This window comes from Leptopilina boulardi, unplaced genomic scaffold, assembly GCF_019393585.1.
Source record: "Leptopilina boulardi isolate dan_hultmark-lab unplaced genomic scaffold, ZJU_Lbou_2.1 LbouV2_202, whole genome shotgun sequence".
In the NCBI taxonomy this organism is placed as follows: Eukaryota; Metazoa; Arthropoda; class Insecta; order Hymenoptera; family Figitidae; genus Leptopilina; species Leptopilina boulardi.
Window position 1 is genome coordinate 1,153,339 of NW_026137755.1, and position 23,813 is coordinate 1,177,151.

Consider the following 23,813-nt stretch of genomic DNA (forward strand, 5'->3'; position numbering starts at 1 on the left):
TTTATTTCATCAAAAATTAATTAATTATTATTTTTCAAAGATTCTTGCAAAAATTCAGACACAAAATAGAAATCGTGATTTAAGATATAAAAAATTTAATAAATAAAATTACACCGAGATATATAGGAATATATGAATCATCCCTCCAATGTTGAAAATTTCATTGCTAAAGTATCAGAAGAAATTACCTGGGGGCTTCTTCTTCTTCTTCTTCTTTTTCTATTGACTCTTTCGATGCTGCTGTTGTCGTACATATTTTGAGGGTACTACTTCGACCTAATCAGGTTTGACAAAAGGGGAGGTCGAAATAAGCGCATAAGCAGCGAGATAAGCGGGCAAAGAACAAATTCAAAAGGAAAGCCTATTCGATTCAACTTGAGATCCTTAAATCTTTAAATTCGAATCTGATACGTCTCGACTCTTCCACTTAGAAAAATTTTCCCCATCAGGGAATTATAAATATACGCATTTTCAAATATAAAGAGTAGCAACAAAAAAAAAATGTCTTCTATTAGATTTTATAAATCAAATTCCTGAAACAAAAAAATACGACGTATTGAACGTAAATCGTACAAAAAGAGCAAGCAATTTTTTAATAATTTGCCAAAGTTTGGATTTTTTTTCTTTTTACGTTCAACTAATGTATTTCTATTTTTTAACTTCACCTATGCGAGAGAGGGAGAGAGAAATATGTGTGACACACCTGAACCAAAATTAAACGTTTAGAGGGATACGAAATGAAATATTTAGTGATCTAGGGGTTGAATACGTCCCGAGGGTCGAAAACCATCCACACTCCCACGTGATGGTGCTTTGTCGGCGAAAGTCCGAAGTCGAAGAGTTCGGGAGGGGAGGGGGATCACCCACCACGTGTCCCCAATACACGTTGCATTATGATGTCGAATGCAGAGTGGCTCAACATTCAATGGCTTTTATTTTGTTTCGTTTTCAGCCCTTTTTGCATTCCTCTTTACCCTCGCGCGCGCATTTATAGATTTTAGAAGTGAAACACTCGACAATTCTTTTGATTAGATTTTCAGTCTGCAAAAAGCAGAATTAAATTCTTTTTTTCAATAGTCTTTTGAAAGATATATTTATTTTAGTTAATAAATAATCATTTATTATTATAAAAACTAATTAATTAACAAGTTTTTTATTTATTTATTTATATTTATTATTTCACTATTGTGAATATATGTTTGTTCAATGACTGGCAACAATTTGAGTTTTAGCCAGGGAACATATATATAAATATGAGTGATAACAACATCAATGGTAAATTCTGTTGAAAACATCGTTAGATATAAAATAAATGAAACGCTTTGCTTTACGGATGAGCGATCTATCGAGAAAGAGAATTTCTGCCAGTCATTTTCATATTGCGATTGAGATCGCGATGGTTCGCGGGAGAATATTTCTTTTCGAGATTAGATGGATTGGACGAGTGTTTTTGCAAAGAAAAAAAAAGGGCGCGAAAGGTCGCTTGAATAGGTCGAATTGAAACGTCGACCCTGTATTATATGAATGGCGGCTTAAAAGAAATACATTAGCGCAATGTGAAGGGTTACTTAAAAATAATTTCAATATATGAGAAAATCTCGCGATGCCTGTATACTTATACGCGTTCCATCAACGCCTTAAAAATGTGCCTCACGTTGAGATTGATTGACACGAAAAAAAAAATATCAAAAGACCCTTATTTTATTTATTTCAGCATTTAGCAAGTTAGCGAAAGAAGCTAATATTAGCTACACAACTAAAAATTAACTAATAGGCAAATAATTAAGGACATCTGCAGAACAAATGTCGGTACTCTAAAATAACCTCCGTCAGATGGCGCAGGAGTGTATTTCTCAAGAAATTTTTTAACGACAGTTTTTTTTCCTTTTGTAAAAAAGATTTTTGCTTATAAAATAGAATGTATATTTGAAAACGATGTTTTATAAGAAATTCGAGCACTTTAACCTCAAAAGTCCCTTTAAAAGTTGGTTTATATAGTCCCGCGTAAGAGAAGAGCGTTAGAAATGCAACTTTACACTGATTGTGGAGGCCAATGGGAAATATATATACATGCAAAGGAATATAGGAGAGCGCGCATTCAAGCAGGTGCGTTATTCGAGAGAATAGTTTACGACAATTTTATTGGCGGCCCCCGGTGTTCAGCGGTCGTATTTAACGTTTTATCCCACCGCTGGACGCCACTTCCATCTCGCCCTTTGCCGAGAGGGTTAGGATTTTATTTTAACTATAACCAAAGGGTTATACCGGGGCGCCTCGATCGTTTCATAAAAGTCGTCTGGCACATTTGTTTTACTATATTATGACCACTCACCGTGGTCCGTGTGTCCCGGATGGCTCTCTCGATATATATTATTTTATTAACGTCTGACGCGCTGTTCCGACTCGGGATTACATTGGCGCATTTTAGGCCGCTCGCATAAATACTCTTCTTTCCTTATTTCACCACCTTTGGCTGCCCGCACCAAAAAGAACAAAAAAAAAAAATATATATCTTTCCCTGGCACCGCTCTTAAATTCAAATAACTGGAGATGCTGCTCAAACAACTCGTAAATGAGCTATATTTCATAAAGTCTTACTTTTTACGCTTTTCGACCCCAAAAATTATTTATTGTTATCAGATTCATACATTTTACTGCTTTTCAGGAATTTACTACATTAGCGAAAAAAATTATTTCAAACGAACCTGTTGTCATGAACCTAATTTTAAAAAAGTAAAACCTTCGCCCTACAACGAAAAAACAGTGACATTGTGCTTATGCGATACTAGCGCTCTTACGGTAAAATTGTTGCAACTCAGGTGAGAGATAAATGGCGGAAAAAAGATATTTTTTCTTTTAGCAGAAAAAACAATATAATTTAATTCAGTATCGATTGATTCGCTATACAAAAATTCATCTCTCGTAATATTGCCCCCTCTTACAGTCTGAGAAAAATATTATTACACTCTTTTTGTTTTCTTAATATCATATCTCTGATCTGTGTTGGAAACATATATAGAATTCGGTCCTGAAGGGATGTTAAAATTAAAGTACAAATAGATTCAAGGGAGTCGGTTACAATTCTGAATCCGTAGGAGTCACAGCTGCCACATTGCGAAATTACGAGGTGACGGGAGAGTTCCTTGCGTCTTGAGAGAGAAAGATAGAGAGAGAGAAGAAGCGTTGACAAATGACAGAAGGAGCTTTTATTATTTTAGATGTCTCCCATCATCCGCGATGTTTTGGTCCTGATGCTTATACATACTTTGTAACACGAAGAGAGTGAGCCGCTCGCGATGCCTGATACGCTCCTTGACAAATGGCTCCCGTTTTATTAGACAAAGTTCTTAAGGTACTTCCCATGGCGAGAACGTGTGGTTACACTAAATAAAGATAAGCCGCGCTTCCTTTTTGAGAGGGGAACCGCGGAAAGGAATTTTATTTTTCTCTCTCTCTCTCTCTCTCTTGAATTAAAAAATAATTCGTCAAGAAAAACAAAATTGGCAATATTTTTTTAGGGGACAATTTGTTTTTATATTTTATCAAAAAAAATTTTAACATTTTTACGAATAAGATTCTTTTACTTATGTTTTTTACAATATAGTAAGAAAAAAATTGTTGATTGTATCATTAATCGACTACTGGTCACAATTGACGGCACTTTTCATTAGCCGCGCAGATTCAGCAGAGAGACTATATGTATACGGACTATGTAAATTGAAGAGGTTACACGATTTTACATATTTCAACAGGAGAACGCGAAGTAGAATGCCGTTGGTGAGAACGGATGGAGGGTTGGTGGCACAGCACTTGAAAAGTGCAGTCCTTGCGTTTTGCTGGAGTGCTTTATGGAAAGCTTTAGAATTGTAGATTCCCTCTATAGCGACCGCAATTTATGGTTAACCGGTGGTGCGTAGTGCGCGTGTATGCCATGGACATATTTGCGCCTCTAACTTTTTTTTTCTTTTTTTAAAAAAACGGACATATATTATTTAAATTCTTTCAAATTTTCTCTCCTGGAATTGTACCCTCCAAAAAGGGCGCGTCTTTTCTCTACAACTTGGAAGGATATAATAACGACCGAATTCGAGATGTTGTCGATGTCAAAAACATTTTAGAATTGTGATGGATAGTTTTCAAACGGGGGAAGATGAGATAAATTCGCGCTTGAGAGTTGCTATTGGATTTCAATTGGAAAACGATTATTCTTGTCGAGTGACCAATCCCCTCTGTTTCATCTCGGATCGTTTGTCACCAGAAGTCGTTCTCTTTCGAGGTTTCTGTCACCAGCAGCAAACAACATCCCACTCAGAATAATATTCTTCTTCTTCTTTTTTAAATTATTTATTTTTCTAAAGCAAAAAAAAAAAAAAGAAATAATTTTATACAGAAGAAAAAGAAATAAATTATTTTGATGTATAGGGTATGAACGCGTATTTGCCAAGGGGTCGCTGATAACACGCGGCCGATTGTGTACGCACCTAGCTATCCACCTGAATCCCGTTCTGCGAGAGGGCAAACGCATCCCCTACAAAAAGGGAGGCGCCGAGTATGGACACTGCAAATATTAGTTCATTACCAAAAGTGCTAGTGAAACCTGCCCTCCCATATATAGGTTCGTCAGTCCGTTTATTTAATGGCACCACTGTGTTTCGACTGCCATTCAATTAACGGTTGTTTTTCTTAACAAGGTTTGCGCTTCCGGCCATGAGCCCATTTCCGGGACGAATTACACGCGTACTACAAAAAGTCATCTTTCGTAATTAAACAATTTTTTTTTAATAATTGAATTTTTTTTTAATATCGATGTTGTTTTCGTTCAGAGGATAATTTATTCTCTAAATGCTTTTTCAAAAAAAAAAGTGCTGAGAGTTAATTTTTATTTTCTCTTTAAACAAAACACAATGTACAACGACAAACTACTGGTATTTCGTATAGCAACGCTGAACAAACAAGCAGCGATAAAAGTATCGGGATAGTACATCTGGAAGTGGGGACCATCAGTCACGCCGCATCTGCAAAGCTCTTTTTCTCTCTGTCTCTCATTTTTTTTTTCAACGGGTGTACAACCCACACACTTTCTTTCCATAAGACAGACGGAAAGCTAAAAACCATTTGTCATCACTAACATGAATTTGCTCCCGGCGTATACGCGAACCTAAAGACGAATAACATGATTTTCAATCCAGAAAAGAAATGGGGAGGAAAAAATAAATTTACTTCTTTATATATTATATAGATCACACTTGTGAAAACTTTAGATGAAAACCCCCATCATCATTATATAGTTGTACAAACAAAAATATATAAGCACGTTTCTTCATCATTTGAAGATATATATGTTAAATTTGCGTCTGTGTAGAATCGTATGTTTTGCGCAGACGCAAATTTAACCTCTGATTTAGGTATAGGTTATATAAAAGAATAACGATTATAATTCTGAATCCCATTTGATTCAAAATCAATATTTAGCTAATTGGGAGAGATTAATCTTATTTTTGTGAAGGAGAAATCGATCTCGCACATAGAACGAGAGAGACCTCCCGACGAGTCTTTTTAAGTATACCACTATTTCGCAAGAAGAGGAAGTGCGCCAGAGGTTTCGCGAAGAATCGCGTGTCGCGTAGGTATAAATAAGAGAGTTGGCCCGTGTTATATAGCGACAGGCGAGAAGACCCCAGTGTAATATACTGGCGTGTGCGTTGCGTCGAAGGGGGGGGGGGAGACCATTTAATAACAATATATCTTGGCCATACCACAATGCTACAGTCACCGCGTCTGGATATACACTCTGTCGACCATCTCTCTTTCTCTCTCTCTCTCTCTTTCTCAAGCAAAAGATCCAGACGGAAAAGCAAGAGAAGACATATATGTATCCCCCTTTCCTCTTTTCCAAGCTCTCTTCTCAAGAAAAGCGTCTTCGCTGATTTAGAGCTAGACACCAACCTGGCCGTAATTAAATTCTACCCATGACATCTATTTCGTTATTCTCTTCCTATATATAAAAAAAAGGTCCGTTTCTCTTCCTATATTCTACTTGATACAATCTCAAGGTGATTATATTCCTTGAAGAAATGATAATTTGCATTAATGGAAATAAGGAAGCCATCTTGATAAGACTTTAGGAGTAATAATAATCACGAGATAAACATGATAAAAACAAGTGTATCGTGTAATTTACATCTATTCATTTCTTAAAGCTCATTAAGGCACGGAACCGGAAAATAAGTCGGAAAGTCAGATGTTTTTTAGTGCGATATTTTTTTTTTTCTCGAAAATATATATAATGAGAAATCGAAGATGATGCCGTCACTAATGAGAGAAGAAGAAAATTTCACGGTACATTAGTGTTTAGTGGGTGGGACTGTGGGTCTATGTTTTTAATTAATTATCGTTTTGTCACTTTAAGAAAAATGTTCTACTTTCGCTCATATGGTGTATATATATATATGTATAGACGTTGCTGCCACGTCGCGTGCCCAAGTTTACTCGACGCCTTGTTACTAAAGTGACGTGCTCTAATAATGCACACTGGCACAACAAGACTTTCCTTCGCATAGCTCGCATAATTTGCTTGTCGACTCTTCCTCCCTTTCTCGTTAAAAGTCGTCACACCGCAAATCATCCGGAAACGTCAAATTTTTACCACGAACATTTTTTTTTTTTTTCTTATTAATGAAAATCACACCTTGTTATCTTTTAATTTTCAACTGTCACTCCATTTAGACAATGTTTACCTATCGTTAATATCTTATTTTGTTCGAAAAAAAGTATACTAATTTTGCAATTAACAAAATAAATAATAAAAAAAATATTTTCTGAGAGAGAGAGAGAGATATGGGGTTTTCAGGTGGCGCTTACGATGAGAGCCTATCCGCGTCTATTGTTGGCGGTAAAAGAAAGAAAATAAACAGTGGTGCAAAGATGAACTAGGACGTCCTGTCGTGATGCTGGGAGGCAAGTCGTTGGGCTTGCACCCTGAGAGAAGTTTACGAGTTGAAAGATTTACCGTTGATGTAACAAGTGCGTTAACGCTCACCTCACGAAGCCGCCCGAGCTACCGGTCCTGGTTTTATATCACTTTTCATTAGCTACGAACATTAATCTGTCCCGCGCCATTGCCCCGTAGACTTCTTCAATCGCTCTGATTTAACGCGAGAGTACAAAAAAGAAAGACACATCTATCCAATTTCTCCCCTTTACTCGAGTAAAAAAAAGTAATTTTATTACACTAGCTATAAATAACCAACTAATTTTGAATTTCAACAAAAGATTATCATCTAATTGATCAGGAAAAATAAGAAATGATTTGGCATCAATCAATAAATGATCAACGATTATATGACGTAATCGGAATCGCAGACAGGATACCTCTGTTTCCTCGAAAGGATAGACTAAAATTTTTTTCAAAATGATGATGATGATAATCGATTCGAGGAAGGTTTCAACCTTATGGCACCCTTGTCGCGCGATAAATCATAAAAAAAATGATGATTCGGTCAAAAAATCTTGTGTCTCGCACGCGAATCGTTCATAGTTCCTCTTTTGGCTGCAGTCCAGACAAAGAATTTTGCAATGCGCCAAAAAAAAAAAAAAGAAAAAAAAAAAACACGACCGCACTAATTATTAAGAATATATAAATTTCGTGTGGAGCCTGGAAAATTTCTAAACTACTACTTTTAAATGCGCTCCCATTTTTTAAGGCCTGTTGCATGTGATGTCCACTGGTCACGACAAATTTTGCATAATCGATGAGGGATAAATTTTAACAATTTGTATTCAAAATTCTCGAGTTAATTTGCGAATTGCGTGAAGAGATTCATTATATATAGATATATAGAAAAAAACAACGAAATTGACTTCTTTTTATACTCTACTTTGTTGTCTTGAATATAAACTATGGTCTATACAAAGTGTGCGGTATGATTATATGGATTGTGAATGTAAAAGAGGCGTTGTTGTTGTAGCTAAACTAAACTTGAGGCTAATATTATCTCTTCACAATAATTTTCTTTTCTTATGAAGATGGAATTTTTGAAAAATCAAGAGTAAACAGATGTTTGCTAAATTTGCCCTATATAACTTATTATAACGCCATAGATTTATATTAATTACAGTAATTAAAAATTTTTTTTTAATTATTATTTTGTACTCTCTTAATTTGAATTAGTATTTACAAAAGTTTAAAAATCTTTTTATAAATAGCAAATTAATACTTCCGATGTATCGTATAATCCTATGTATTATATTTAGAAACAGTTTAAAAAATCAAGATATCAAAATATATCCATTAATAAAATATGCAAAACAAGTTTTTGTCCTAATAGGCCATTTTATGATAAAGAGTATACGGGGATTAAAGAGGATTTTAATTTTTTCTTTTTTTGTCTTTTGATAAGGGATGATGGTAATGACTAAATCAGGTTGTGAACGGTGACGAGAGTTAAAAGTCGAATGCTTGCTTGTTGTGTATTAATCATAATGCGGTGGACGTATATGTTGGATTTTTTTTTCTTTTTTTTGCTTCACGGCTTGAGCTCAAGCGTATAAACATGAGTCCACGTAGGTTTTAAAATGTATAGCGTGTTATGCTAAGGTGTGCGTGTCAGTGCCGACAGTTCGTTTGAACGCAATTAGCGTCGCGGCTGATAGTAGACTCCGCTTGCCGCGTTATCAAACGGGCGATCGCCGAATGAAATTAACTGCATTTCCCGTGTGCCGTACGGCCCTACCGTATAAGCCACCGTGTCGACATATATATTCAACTTTAGTGCGTATCCGCATCTCTTCACACTTAAATTCATATAAATTGTTATTCTATTTCTCTCCTCAATATTTTAAAAAATTTCTTTCATTCAATTTTCGATATTATTTTTGACGCTGTTAATTCTTACGTATTTTCTTCAAATGTATGGTAAAATTGATATAAAGATTGTAAAAAAAAGAGTCTATAAAAGGGAATCAACTTTTATGAATATTATTTTCCAACTAGCAGATGTCTTTCACGATAAGACAACTTGATGACGCTACCGCTAAAGTAATTAATGACATTCTGAAAATAGAATATGGACACACTGAGAGAAAGTAAAGAAACTGTCAAGTAAAAGAGGGAGAGACTGCGGACTCGAAGGGTGATACAGATAAGAGAAAATGAAGGTTTGGAGGTAGGGAGGGATAAACGACAATGCGCGAGAATTATGCGAGAATGACTAAGGTAATTTTAAAGCCCAGAAAGCCAAGTCGTACATTGATATGCGAGCATTCTACCAAGAGACGTGCCATTAATATTAGTTACAGCATCTCATTTATACAAAATTTTATATAAAAAAAAAAAAATTTTCAAATTTTTGTGAATTTCTTTTGTAGCAGGTTTAGAGGTTAAAATTAACTCAGGTGCTGCATAATTTTATCTATCTTTTGCTATTGAAAATTTCAAACAATTTTAACTAAAGCTAAACATATAAGAAGAAACATTATTCTCGATTATCCAGCGATTTGTTTAGATATCACGGTGTCGTGAATCTGAATTTAATGAAGCCGCTGTTGTCCGGGAACTTTAATTAAATGAACTTCTCGCGAATAAGGCAAACGTCATAAATAACGGGGCTCGCGATTCTGTTTCGTATATATATATATGTATATACAAAGGCAAAAGGGGTTCGACTGGATTAACAAGAACAAATCATCGGGATTAGAGTAGTGAAGAAACCCGAGCGAATATCCCAAAATCAAGGGAAAAGGATCGTTTCAACTGACGCGGGTTTCCGGTTGCTTGTAAAATCAAAAGGACAAACAATTAATAACCCCCAGGACCGACAATTAATCAGAATTTAACTCGCAGTTAAATAGTGGGTTATACCCCTCGACCGATGAGTCCGTAGGGTTTGGTATAGGGAGGTTGATTTGAGAGTGGGTGGTGTATATAAGAGGGGGAGGAAAGCGGGATAAACAAAGGTTTACATCAGTGTCAGTCGCAACAAGTCCGATTTCGTCTAGGGCTCTTCGCATGAATATTCACGGTGTTCATTCGTCCATCCCTTCGCACCCCTTTTACTCATATCGTACGACCCACCCTCCTATACCGATCCATCGAACGCGGCGACCAGTCAAAGGCTAAAATCACAATACGCGTTTGTCCGGTTGACGAAGCCAACGCGCGCGGGGGTATTAAAGCAAATAGAGAAAGCAGGAGTGAGGAGGACGCTTGCCAGTGGTCATTGCCTTTGAATTGGAAATTACATTTTGACCCAAGTGTCAACTTTCACCCCTTTTGCGTTTTCGACTTTTGAATTTGCCAACTCACTCTCACTTTATTTATAATACCTTTATGTTGCTTGACAATCTTAACCCTCGGTTATTTTTCCCTTAAATGATGTGTTTGCTTTGGTAAATGTTCAAAACATTAGTAACTATGTTTTTCTATTCATTATATAAAAAGTTTTCGTTGTCAGTGACAGCGGTGGGACTCACTATCCTTAGGGAAAAATAGTATCAAATTCCACTTATAAAACAACGTTGAAAGAAATAAATATTATTGAAAAATTTTAAATTGTTTAGAAAAAATGAGAGCGAGGCTAGTGTCACGTGTTTCAAATGCTTTAATCCCAGAATGATGGACGAGCACGTCGCGACAATGATCTGCGTTCCGTGAAGTGACAAGTGGTCAGGATCACGGGAAACCCCGTGACCCGCGATGCACACACGAAGGACAGAAAGCCACGGGGATGATTGTGGATGTCGCAGGGTTTTCCCCGCACAATACAAATCATGTTGGAATTAGTGCGTCAGGACGTGGACTCAACTTGCCGTGCAACTGGAAACTCGATGTTGACGGTAATGCTGATTTATCGGAAGTCTATCGATGTCATTCCCGTATATATACGCATAGTGCTGTTTACATTTTTGGCTTGATCGCATCAATTTTTTTTTCTCGGTAAAATCGAGAGAAAAAAAAGCCACCCACATCAGCCAAAAATTAATACTATTTAAAGATATATTTATTTTTGAAAAATTTGCTTCCTACCTTTCATAATGTTTGGCGAAGTCCTCGTAAAGTCCCCTGCAGTTGTCCAACGTCAAACCACCAACGGACCTGAAAAAAAATTTAAATAGAGAAAATTAAAAAAGATGAATGTAATAATTATAGGAACAACATTAGAAAGATTGAGATGATAAAGAATTTAGATAAATAGAGGGGACATTGATTATATGCCGGATCAGTAATTAAGGTGCCTTTTACACGGCGCAAGTAATGCAGACGAAACGAGTCAGCAGATGATTAAGAATCTCTTCGGTATTTAGTCTCATCTTTCGGATGTATCCTTTGATTCGATCGTCTCGACTAGGCTGTCAGCCGAGGAGAGAGAGAGTACTTTGAAGTCCTTTGATTAAAAAAATGTCAAGAGCGGGTATGAGTGTCATTGATCTGTAATAAGAAGTCGAGGATGATCATTAAGACTGTTTACACGATTTTCTTCCCTAAAAAAAATACTGCTTTTGCTTCTATAAATTTAATATAAAGTTGAAATTAATCGATAAAAATGATTCATTTTTATTAAAATCTTACTGGGAAAAAAGAGGATTTGAAAATTAGAATCTGTTTACCTTGTGTAAATAACAAGTATCGAAAAGGGCAAATGGACACTGGACTATCATATTGCAAAAGGAAAGGCAAAATCCAGTTGACGATAGCGATGGTAACATTATTTGTGTGTTAGTGAGGCAGGATGGGGTTGCGTTGAATTAATCATATTCCGGTGTTTGTCGTGGCGCCCCCAGACGTAATCCGTCTTACCTCCCGATCTCTCGCTTCTCTGGAGCGATAGATTTGCATTTTAATTAAAAGCAAAGCGCTGAAATCATAATGCGGAACGTGCGGTGCCGCCTTCTTCGTATTATTGTATACGTAAGCGCGCGTACATGTTGAAATTCACACAAATAGCAAAGCGCGTGACACACTGTAAATTCGAGTCCATCTTGAATCATTTTGAAAGAGCCGAAGAATAAAGAAATTGTACTAAGCCTTCTAATTCAGTCCAAATAAAAACGATTTTAAATGAAAACAGTCAGAGGGTTAAAACGAAAAAAAAAGTATAAATTCTGAGAGTTGGAAAAAAAAGGATCGAGTTGTCCTTTCCCCTTGTCAGTGAAAAGGTAACCTAACCCCGCGTAAATGAGCCAAGAGCAAGGAACATGTAAGAAAACAGACTTAGAAGCAAAAAGAGAAAGAGAGATCAAGCGCTACCAAGACCCCTTCGGATTTCCACGGCTTCGCAGTCTCTTGAAATCCTCTTAAAGTTGTATTCTTTTGGCCTCGCCTCACAGCGCCCCCTGAACTTACACGACCCTTCTTGCCCAGTGTGTTAGCCTTAACGTTGACTGAACAAAGAACTTAAAACAAATAAATCCAATTTCTCAATACGTATATATACACACACTACCATAACCATATCCTGCGAAGACGTTTACGATTCTCCTCGTCGTTAAAATTTTAGCCCAACATTTATCGCGCGCGATCATCAATACGATATATATCTATTCTCATCTTTTTGACAAATGGAGAAAGGGAAAATTTTATTTACAAATAGAATTAATTTTTAGTGCCTAATTGTCGACTTACCTTGCAAATACTTCCATGGGTATATTCGGATTGACCTTAAGGCCCTGCTCTGCACGAGAATGAAGTTGCTGAGATAAGCTCGCCGATGACAGAATGGCATGACCGGCAATTGGATGGCCAAGTTGCATGAACTGCATTTGGGTGAGGTGCGTCGGTGGATGATTATATCCGTTCGCCAGCAAGGGAGATTTCTCCATTCGTGGCATGTCTGTAAACAAAAAAAAATTTTAAATTAAAATTCAAACTATATATATTTTTTTATCTACAGTAATTTCGATTAGATATATAAGATTCAATTCGAAACTTTTTAAAAAAAATTGTTGTCAAGAAATCGAGATATATACGTTATGAAAAATGACACAGTCGTGATATCGCATGTCTGTTTACGAAAGGGAATGTCGATCAGAAAACGTGTCTTCGCATACATTATCACCGCGAATCTTCTATGGATAAATGACAACTTTCATCATAAGAATCACAAATCGAACTCTCATATTCCTAGCACGCGGCAAAGACTTTTTGATTTGATTCCTCTCTCTTTCCCTCCTTTCTATTTCTTTCTCCCTTTTTTTTCCATCGTTTATTATTAGATATATATACTTTCGCCTTTTGCGGATCCATCACCAAAAGCGAAGCTTGCACATCACAGCTAAGTCGACTGGCAAACACGCGCGCGCCGGTTTCAAAATCAGCGTGCAGATTATATGCAGAGACTGCGCGCTTTGTGATTGATATTTGGTTAAGCGGCTGGCGATCCATCAAGTCCACAAAAGCGCTCTTTATCCCCGGTTTGCAACCGCCCGATTTCACTGAAATCCGGAAATGCTCCTCCCGCGGTCCGCCTATCGTATATATATATATATATGTATATTCTGCCTCTATACAAGAAGGAAGCGTGTGTGAGGGGCGTCGAAAATTCAATTCTTCCTCGTGTTATCTCAACTTTTTCAATCTTATATATCCCTTAATAAATTCCTTGCATATATACCGCAAGGAATAATTTAGAAAAAAAAAAATACAAATTACTATAATTTTTGATATGGAATAAGAAATTTGAACTCTTGACACTATCGACTACTATGCCAAAACGTCCATCTTGGTTGCGAGATGGTATATAAGAAGAAAGGACGAAAAAACAGGAGAAGATAATGCGGTGGAGATTTCGCGTATAGGATGATGGAAGCCCCCATCTCGAAGAGATCTCCTGCATGCCACTGCAGTCAAAGCCAGACAGAAAGCGGTCTGTATAATTATGGGTTGTCACCTCATCAGCTAGCAAGGGGGGTTACAAGGCGTGAGGGGGGATCAGCCGTAGAAGCGAGAGGGGGTTCAGTCTTTAGCTTTAATTGTATTTTATCGCTCGCATTTGGCTTTCGGCTTTTGAGTTTGGAGAGTGATTGGAGAGCTAAAGTTCTTCTTCTTGTATTCCATATTTTTCTTGGAAGGAATTCATTCCCATTTCATATATATATATATCTTAACGCAAACGATCAAGACCAAAAATGGAGTAGTAAAAATAATTCCTAGAAAAAAAGAATAAATGCAATCAGCCTTTGTTGTTTTCTAATCCCCCCTCGACAAAAAAATATATGCATCAAATTTCTTGGACCGTTTCTCCATTTTTTTTTTTTTAAATATATGTGGGAGCTATAAATGTAAACGTTTGGCACGTACCTACAGAGGCAGCTATAACATAGAGATATATATACGCGAAAAGAACTCGAGCTTAAGTGGAGAGTTTAGAGGGATTTCATTAAATCATATGGATTGGGGATAATGTATGTTATTGAGAGGAGCGTTCAAATCGCGCTCTATAAGTTGTAATAAGTCCAATTTTAGGGTCGGTCATGGGCCGTCTATGTCAGTGGTTCACAAGATGGGAAAAGTTGGGATATTTTTTCAAATGAATGATTTCAAAGAGGAACGTCGGAACTTGAAAGCCACTGGCAACGACCGTAGCTTCTCGAACCCGCCACTTACTCGTCAAACGGCCAGCCGGTCCGCCGAAATCACTGCTATTTAGATAATTTATAATGAATAGGCACACTCGCCTTCTCTATCTCAAGCTTCATATTGTATATACATTTATACCTATTTCTCGCGTAGGTAAAAAAAGATAAAACCGGAATACTGCCACGGGCCACATTCGCTTCAAATGACAATCGTTTCAACTGTCATACCACACATAATATATTACACAAAATAGCTTCGTGCTTCGAGCATCTTTCTTGGAAGAATACCCACAAATTTACAATTAAAAGAATATTAACATTCCAGTTAAATAAACTACTTATAGGAATCTGTAAATTTCGCTCACAAAATGATAGGTTATGTATTTCAGGTTAAAATTAATTAAAATCAGTATGAAGAAATTATTTCCATTATAATTCGACTGGATAATAAATTTTCTAATTAGGAACAAAATATTGATTTAAATAATTTAATTTCTCATTTCAATTTCTGTTTAATAATAATCAGAGCAGTTTTTGCGAAACACATACACAAATATAAATCGGAGTATATGGGTATATATATATATATATATAGTTGTTTGCAAATTATTGCCGGTTGTTGTTCCTTGCACCGCGATGATTGTAGATTTAGTAATACTGGCGCTCTTTCCGAGTTGTGCATTTATAAACCATCCGTTAAAAATTGCAAAACTGCGTCGTGAACGCAAATGCGGCGGCATATCGCGTGAACACACCCGCCTTTTTCTCTTTCTCTCTGCTAAAGAAACGCATATTGGATTCTCTAAACTGAACTGAACTTACGTGTGGCTCTTCGCAAGGTTCGTTATTAAAAGCGAAACCGGCAATTTGCCCCTTCATATATGCGAGTGCCAGTGAGACTCGCAGAAGATTTGTAAATTTGTATGCAGATTGCAAAACAAAAAAATAAATAAATAAAACATTTCCGCTATACTCTTGCGCGAAATTTGTCCTCATCATTCTCTCGCGGATTTATATTTGCTTTAAAACAAATTTCCATTATAATTTAAAAATAGTAATACTTGCATTTTACTGATATATCTTTTTCCCTGATTAATCAATAATTCTCAAAAAAGATTTTTTGGTAAAAAAATTTACAAATTTTTGTAAATTTTTACGCGACAAAGCTTTATATATATGTAGAAGAGAACAGAAGTAGGTGCTCGGACAGCCTAAAGGGATTAAATCTGGCTCATCGAACCGAGAAAAGAGAGGAAAGAGTCGAGAGATGAACGGATGAAGAGTAAGCCTTTGCCCAAAATTCATCGTCTGCTAGCCACTTTACTCAACTTACATTCCCTTTTTCTTCGATGCGATGAAGTAAGAATCTATATAAGATAAAAAAAAAATCTCTGCCTATTTTTTCCTTGCACCAATGAATCTTAATCGTATATATATAAACAACAAATCAATTTCAACGGTAAAAGAAGTAAATTACGCGGAAAATATTTTCTTTTGTGTCCCTTCGATTAGAGATATAATCGTGTGTCAATTGTTCATAACGTTTTAATTAACAAAAAAAAAATAATCTTCAAACCTTTGGAAAAATAATTATTAGAAACACTAAATAATAATTATTATTATAATAATTATAATAAATTTAATACAAAGAAATTAAATTTTTTTTTTTGAAGATGGCTCATTAACAAGAATATTGATTTAGTATAATATTAAAATGAAAAAAAAAAAATTTACTATATTTTCCCGAAGACAAGGTATAAAATATTAATTAATTTCAATTTTTTGTCAACAAAGTTGATATTGTAAGTTACAACTTCCTCGAGTAAATTTAATCATGGTTTTTTGCAACATATTTTCCTTAAAGAAAAAAATTATTACAACTTATTTTAACTGATGTATTATAATTTATATTAATATGTATAGTTACGGCTTAATCAAGTATGAAATACTAATTTAGCCCTGGTACAGCAAAACGATCTTTACTGCAATTTTATATCTTCATGAAACCATAACGAAATCGTCTTTTAAATAGACATTAATTATCCACTTCGAGCTTCTGCTAATTATAATTAAAATTTAACTAATTTGTTATGAAAAAATATTTACAAAATTTTGTTTGCAACTGACAAGAAATTTTTTTTTTTTACTATCGAAATCAGATGAAAATATATTTGTGTATATTTTATTTATAAAATAGCAGGCAACCAACTGATTCATTTCAGTGACATTTTCACTAAAATTCTGGCACATTCACTGAAAATCATTCGAATTGTTAGTGATTTACTGTAAAATCTGCATTACCATTAATCGGTAAAACAGATTTCACTGTTAAACAGGCAAATCTGCATTACCATTAATTGGTAAAACAGACTTCATTGTTAAATAGTTAAATTTATATTATCATTAATCGGTAAAACAGATTTCACTGTTTTAATCAGTAAAACGAACTCTACTAATTTTTCAGTGAAATATTACTGAATTCTTATAGTTATGGATAAATAAAACTATAAGAATTCTATCTAGCATTCCAAGAATTGAATTTTATGAATTTAGAAACATTAATATAATTTGGATTGATGATTTTTGTTTTCTTTAAGGAAAATAGCGTCTCTCAAGAGGGAGTAAAAGGCGGTACACGGTGAATCTATTGGTATATCGCGAGACAGAAATCGCGGATGCACGTGTGCATAGGAGTCGCTGCTTTTGTGTAGGGGCGGTCGTGTATCGCTACATAAACACGGGAAACACAGTTTCGCACACGAGGAATCCGGTTTTTCAAGTAATCGGGACCCCGAGCGGCCAGTCAGCCAGCAGGCCAGCCAACTATTCGAGCAGCAATGCCAGCCATCGAAAGAGAGTAGAGAGAGAGAGAGAGAAAGAGAGAAAAAAGAGAGAAAGAGTAAGAGAGAAACAGAGAGTCTCTAACTTTAAGTCTCGTGAAAGTGGAGAGTCAAGTCCGATGCCTTGGGCATGTGCAAGGATCCTTTACTTCATCCGTTCTCACCGTTATCTATCCGTCTCTCTCTCTCTCTCTCCTCCCTTCATATTGGCAACGTGATATTGAGACATAGGTTCCTTACGGCCGATAAATAGAAGCTGGACTGACCGAAGACTCACCAAAAGAAGCAACCAATCTTCTTTCTTGAACCATATAAACGACAATAACGTACGAGAAATTGTGTTTCGCACTACACTCCTCATCTTCATTTTTTTCCCCTCTTTCTTCAGTTACTTCGTTTCACCTCCCTCTATATTCTTTCACGTCGAACATACGTACAGTATTTGTTCTTCTCGAGCGCCGCCGTTTCGAGACAGTCGCTCCTCGCACGAGCATCATCCAAGGGCAGTAAACCTTTTGATATATAGTCGAAGGTTTTTAGAGTTCTGTCAGCCACGCCCACAATTGGCCTTAGTATTATTTACACTCTTCGTAGTTTGTACTCAACAATCTCCTCGTTGCTTTCCCACCCCTATATACCCGCCGTCACTACTTTCGTCATTCTTGTCCGCTATCCAAGTGGGTACATACATTTTATATACATACTAAAAGATCGTTGACACACGTCTTAGGTGAATTTATTTTCAATCATTGAAAATTGATTTTAATTTTACATAATTAAAATAAAGAACTTTTAATCTATTTTAAACATAAGTTATTTTCTTTAGCGTCACATTAGTCGATCCACTAATTCAGAAGATAATCAGTATAGAGTAATCCAATGTAAGTACTTCGATTAATTTTCGATATCATAATTTAATAGATAATCCTTGAGTGCGCACATTCGCGATATCTCAATTAGTAATATACAGGTTAGGCAAGTTATTAAAAATAAGTTTCTTAAAAAAAGGAGGCAGAAACAGAAAATTTCAAATTCGTTTTTTTCCATATTATAGGTAGCATATATTCCATATTTTGGTTATCTAAATTCTACTCCAATGTAGAATGCAAAAAAAAATTAACTATTATTTTTCTTCTTTTCGAATGATTCATTTTCGATAATGCAGTGAATTCGCATATTGCCGCAGGCGCAGAATTTTTGATATTATCTGATTTCGAAATCCAAAGATAATATAAAGGCTAGTCGTGCGATACTGCGATCTAAAATTTAAATCGAAACTACACTTTCGGCAGATGCGAAAAAGAAAAGATAATACTACAGTGGAAGTTTGCATTCGCGACGATAATTTGCCCCAAGGCACAAAATTTTTGTAAGTAAATAAGAAAATTACTACGTTTCTGAATTATATAAAACGTAAATAGAATCATACTAATCACAAATATATCCCCCTTGAAAAAATTAAAAAACCCGCGGGTTTTCGAACCATCTGTCCTCGAAAAAAAAAAAATCTCCAGAACTGTTGGACAATTTTTCTTCGCCACACGCTACTTCTACCTCATCTTGATCGACCATTGGTTAATCCGGTGCATAAACATTGTATTGTATTTCACAGGGGATGCTCCCATTATATCATATTTTGTTATTAATATCTTCCGACTGACTTGGCTGAATATAGGAGCGCGCAGGTATGGGGGCAACTTTTGTATATATCTGCAAAAGCGCTGACAGAGATGGCTTCGGGTATACCGGTTTCTTTATCGTACAATGCCCACGGATTTTTATTATCTCTTAGGGACGAGGGGGCAGAGACGGCGCCTGATTTTGTTTCTTCGGTTCGATTGATCTCTCTCTCTCTCTTTTTCTCTTTCATAAAAGATACTCTCTGGTTTCATCCGATATATTGGAGTTCAAGACTGACCGCAAAAAGAGACTCACAAGATCTCCTTTTCTAAAAAAAAGCAGACAATTTATTTGGATCTTTATCCATTTTTCAAAATATATTTTTCTAATTTGCAGATTTCTAAAAATCGCAGCTCTCTATCATTTAGTCCGGAGAAATTAGGATGTTCCAAAATAATCATAATTTTTACCCCGGATCAAATATCCTTGTAGGAGTTTTTAAACATCCGGATAGGGATTCTAATATATAAGAAAAGATGTTTCCATTATTGGATATATCATTTTATTATTTATATATACAATATTTTCTGAAATGGCCTGTCTTAAAAGTTCGAATTGCGCGACCTGGAAGGATGAAACTAACAAGGATGAAAATAAAAGAACAAACACTATATGGAATTGCGTGTACGTAGACGCAGTAAAGCTTTTGCGAAACGTTTATGAAGTTTTTATGGCGGACAGGTTTATGTCCTTTGATGCGCCATATGAGTCCAACTGTTGAGCGATTTTAGAACAACGAGTTTGTGGCCCACGGTATACAGTACTACGTGTTCTACTAACATTGTATAAACGAAGCATCTGCGGGCATTGTTTATCGTTTTATGCGGTAATTAAAATAAAGAGAATGTATCTATATACATAAAAGCGAGAGAGCCTCATTTTCTCTCCGCCCATTCGTATATATATTCACGACTTCCGGACAAAAAGATTCCCATAGACGAACAGGAACCAATCTCCATTCTACTGACCCACTGACCTCCACCATTTTGCCTTCAATTACACTTTACTTTCATAGTTGCCACTTGCAGAATTGTCAATACAATTTTAAATATATTAATAAAATAGCAATTAATTTTCATTATAGATGTAGCAGTTAACTTTTTTTAAGATAAAGAACGATATTTTTATTCTTGTCAAATCAGAATAAAGCTTTTCCTTTCTGTTTTGCAATTTTTTTTTTTTCCGCCAACGAGCTTTCACGCTTACGGTCACTACACAAGGGAGAGAGGAAAATAAAAAACAGTGTGAATTACAATAATAAAAGCAACTCGCGTGTATACGAATTAGAGGGATGGTTAATTCACTAGTTAATTGAGTGGTGGCTTCGCGGCCGAAACCGCTAACGAGTAAATTGTCGACTCTACCGCGCGCCATTGCTGAGAGAACGTCGTTCCCCGAAGGGGATGGAAATTGTACAGATTTTTTGGCCAATTAGCCCCAGAGCTTTAATCACAGGAAATTGCCAACACTTGCCCATTGAGTTTTCACTTTCCACACTATGTCCATCAACCATTCCAAAGGTATACGAGAGAAAAAAAAGGGGGTTAAAAAAAAGTACATGAAGGGTGGAAAATAAATGATTCCTCTTCATTTTTCAAATTATTCTTATATTTATGGAATCTCCAGGTTTTTTTTCCTAAAAGATTTTTTTTTGAATGATAACAAAAACGAAACATTCTATTTTTTATTTTTTAATCAAGTGGGAAGTGAAAAGCAAATGAAGACAAAAAATGATTCGTGGAATAAAAAGAAACCGAGTTTATATGCGTCTGCAGTAATACAAATTACCACAAAGGGTTATATTTTTCTCAGAATCAAAAGTGAACGAAATGTCGACGTTTGATATCTTCATTTGCTTCGGAGCTGAGATAAAAAGCGTGAAATGCGAAAATTCCACCGGGCCTGATTTAAGGACCATAGGAGCATTATTAAAAAGCCATGTTTCCAAAATGAAGAGGTTTGAATGTGTGTTTCTTTTTTTGCTTTAATTTGCACAGCTTTTATTTTACCTCTCTCGTAAAAATAATCAAGCCTTGATTGTAACACTGATGATGAGAAAAAATTGTCGATATAACCCTAAGGTAGAATTACAAAGACTATATATAACTTTTATAATAGTCATTATTAGCGAAATTCGAAAATCATTTTTACATTTTTCAAATCCACAAGAGAGACAATACAAGAGTTCATTATATATACATAAAAATCATCGAACTGAAAGAATATCGTATAGAACACATTCCATAGGTATTGTTTTCAAACGCGTGTAAATTTCAATGTCAGGGGGGGGGAATGAATCGCGAACGCGTAATCCTCGCAACCACAGGGTTGAAAATTCCACAAGGGTTGGAAGTTCTCGCCCGCGCCGCACAACAGAATACGACGATTTTGTCCACGCGGTTAATCTCGAAATCCGGCGGTTATGTTGGACATTTAGAACATTAATATTGCATTAATCTTCAGCCGCAAAGTTGCCGTGTTAATCGTATAAAGTGCCCGCACCGACAGTGTCGTGTGCGACCTTTTCTCTCTGTATTTGTAAACTCATTGCCGCACACACGAAATCGTGAGGTTTCTATCTAAAGAATTTTTTCATCTCCCCAGTGAATTTCATTAATTATGAAACTTGATTTAGAAAACAGAAGCACATCGTAACCACACGATTCTCGTGCGCTATCTGCAAGGCCGTTCGATATGCACATAATTAAAATTGTTAAAAAAAAAATTTGTCGCACGAAATAATTTCAGCCATATTGGAGCGACCATTTTGTTTATTTGATAATAGTAGTATATATACTAATTTTGTCCGCAATATGGCGTGGTGTCGCTGTGAAAAATACTTTGTATAAAGAATATGGTTGCCGCCCACTGGGAAGCAACTTCCAATGATTAACTGACAAAATAATGTTTGGCCCCTTTATTGAAAACAGAGTCCAACAAAAACATGCGCTCATAATTTCATGCTGTCTGACGAGTGATGACGCGCGTGTGCTGCACCGCATATCGGGAAGCCGTGTTTACATAGCGCGAGGGTCTATCCCATGTAGACTATCTCTTTCTCCCTTAGCCTTCTTTCTTTCGCGCCAATCTCTTTTTCTTTTTTCGCTTCGTCACGCCGGTTACCTGTATATATATACATACACACACACTAGTTGATTAGTTGATTTTCGCATCCGGTTAACGAGAAAATTTAAAAAGAATCCTCTTGCAATGCGCCAGGACAAGATATCTCAAGAAATACACTTGGAGGAGTATATATATAAGTATATAGAACTTTCGAGGACGTTTACTATCTGCCTTTTTAACGAGACCGCGAAGACTCAACGCCAATATGAGAAGATCGTTATTAACGAATCATCATTTCCAGGGTCGTTTACAATGAGAGAGAGAGAAAGAGAGAATGGCCGCGCAGTTCTAGATTGATGACGACGCCAGTGAAATGCAACAGAAATTAACTCGCTCAGCTATATTTCAAAGCGCATGAAATATGTTCATTACCTGGACTGAGCTGCTAGTAATAAGTAGATGACTTTCTGCAAAAGCAGTAATCACAATTAATTTTAACATCCTCTTTAATTTTATATCTCACAACACAAAGTTAAGACTTAAATCGTTGATTATATTCAATTTTAAGGACATAAATGACTATTTCGCTTCATATCTTCTTGATGTAAAATTACTAAGGGGACACATGTCAACTATTTCCTTTAGAAGAATTATATTTTTAACTGTAAGTAAATTACTTTACCGAACCTTGAAAATTTTTTTTCAAAATTTGCAAATTATGACTAAAATGAGCCTAAAATACCAATTGGTGCTTCCTAAAAAAAGTCACAATTTCCTATGATCTGAAAAAATATTACTACCTGTATTTCTAAAACAATTTTTAAAAATTATGTTCAAAAATCCCTCTCAATTAACGAAGATTAAAAACGAAAAAAGACTGGATTAAAAAATAATTCCTATATGAATATGAAAGAAGGTGTAATGAATCGGATATATAGCGGATAAAAAAAAAAATATCGACATCGCGATTTAATTATATTTACTCGTCGCAATTCGTTCGGATGACATTACGTTGGCTAATAGACGTTGTTCGCGAACATAATCAGCCGTTTAACGAATAGGTTCACGCCGAACATATATATAAAGCTACCAACGCAGAGAGAGGGCTTTAGTCGACTTTTGGTCAAATTTCAATATTGGATGTGCGCTGGTTTGCGGGGAGGGATGAGGAGGGGGGGGGACGCATTTATAACACGAATTCACTGCGATCCTGTTTGTCAGTTATGTTCGTTTGAGCGCGCACGTGGGCGGTGGGTTGGTCGGTAGTGACTAGGTCCTGGCAAGCGCGAATGCTCATAAAAGCATTGATTAACTGTTGGTGGTCGTAGGTCAGCCAGACCATGGACTAATAAAACCATGAACTAATAGTACCTCGACGTCGCCTCAATGTCGTTTGTCGGCTTTTATACGTGAGAATAGTTCGTTTTGTCAACGATCACAACAATTTTCACTCCCTTTAACATGCGAGGTATATGAATTGTTTTATGGATTTCGCGAAAATGAGAACAAGATCATAATTCTTTTATTTTTATTATTGCGTGCAGGAATTGTTATCACTAAAACTTTTGTTAGAGAAAATATCATTTTGCCATTATGCATTTAGTTGATTGAATAAAAAAAATTGCATAAAATCTTGAAATTCTTACAGGGAAACGA

The 23,813-nt window shown here is 35.9% G+C and overlaps 1 protein-coding gene across 4 annotated transcripts in view; it reads right to left on the reverse strand.

Moving 5' to 3' along the window:
- Positions 1-23,813, reverse strand: part of LOC127278418 (dachshund homolog 2) — a 188,963-nt gene that overhangs the window by 94,074 nt on the left and 71,076 nt on the right. For all 4 annotated transcript variants that reach the window (XM_051300148.1, XM_051300146.1, XM_051300145.1 and 1 more), the window contains 2 exons: positions 12,620-12,827; positions 11,024-11,092 (listed from right to left, as the gene is read on the reverse strand). In XM_051300148.1, coding sequence (XP_051156105.1) covers positions 11,024-11,092; positions 12,620-12,827 — 277 coding nt within the window. The remainder of the gene's footprint in view (positions 1-11,023; positions 11,093-12,619; positions 12,828-23,813) is intronic.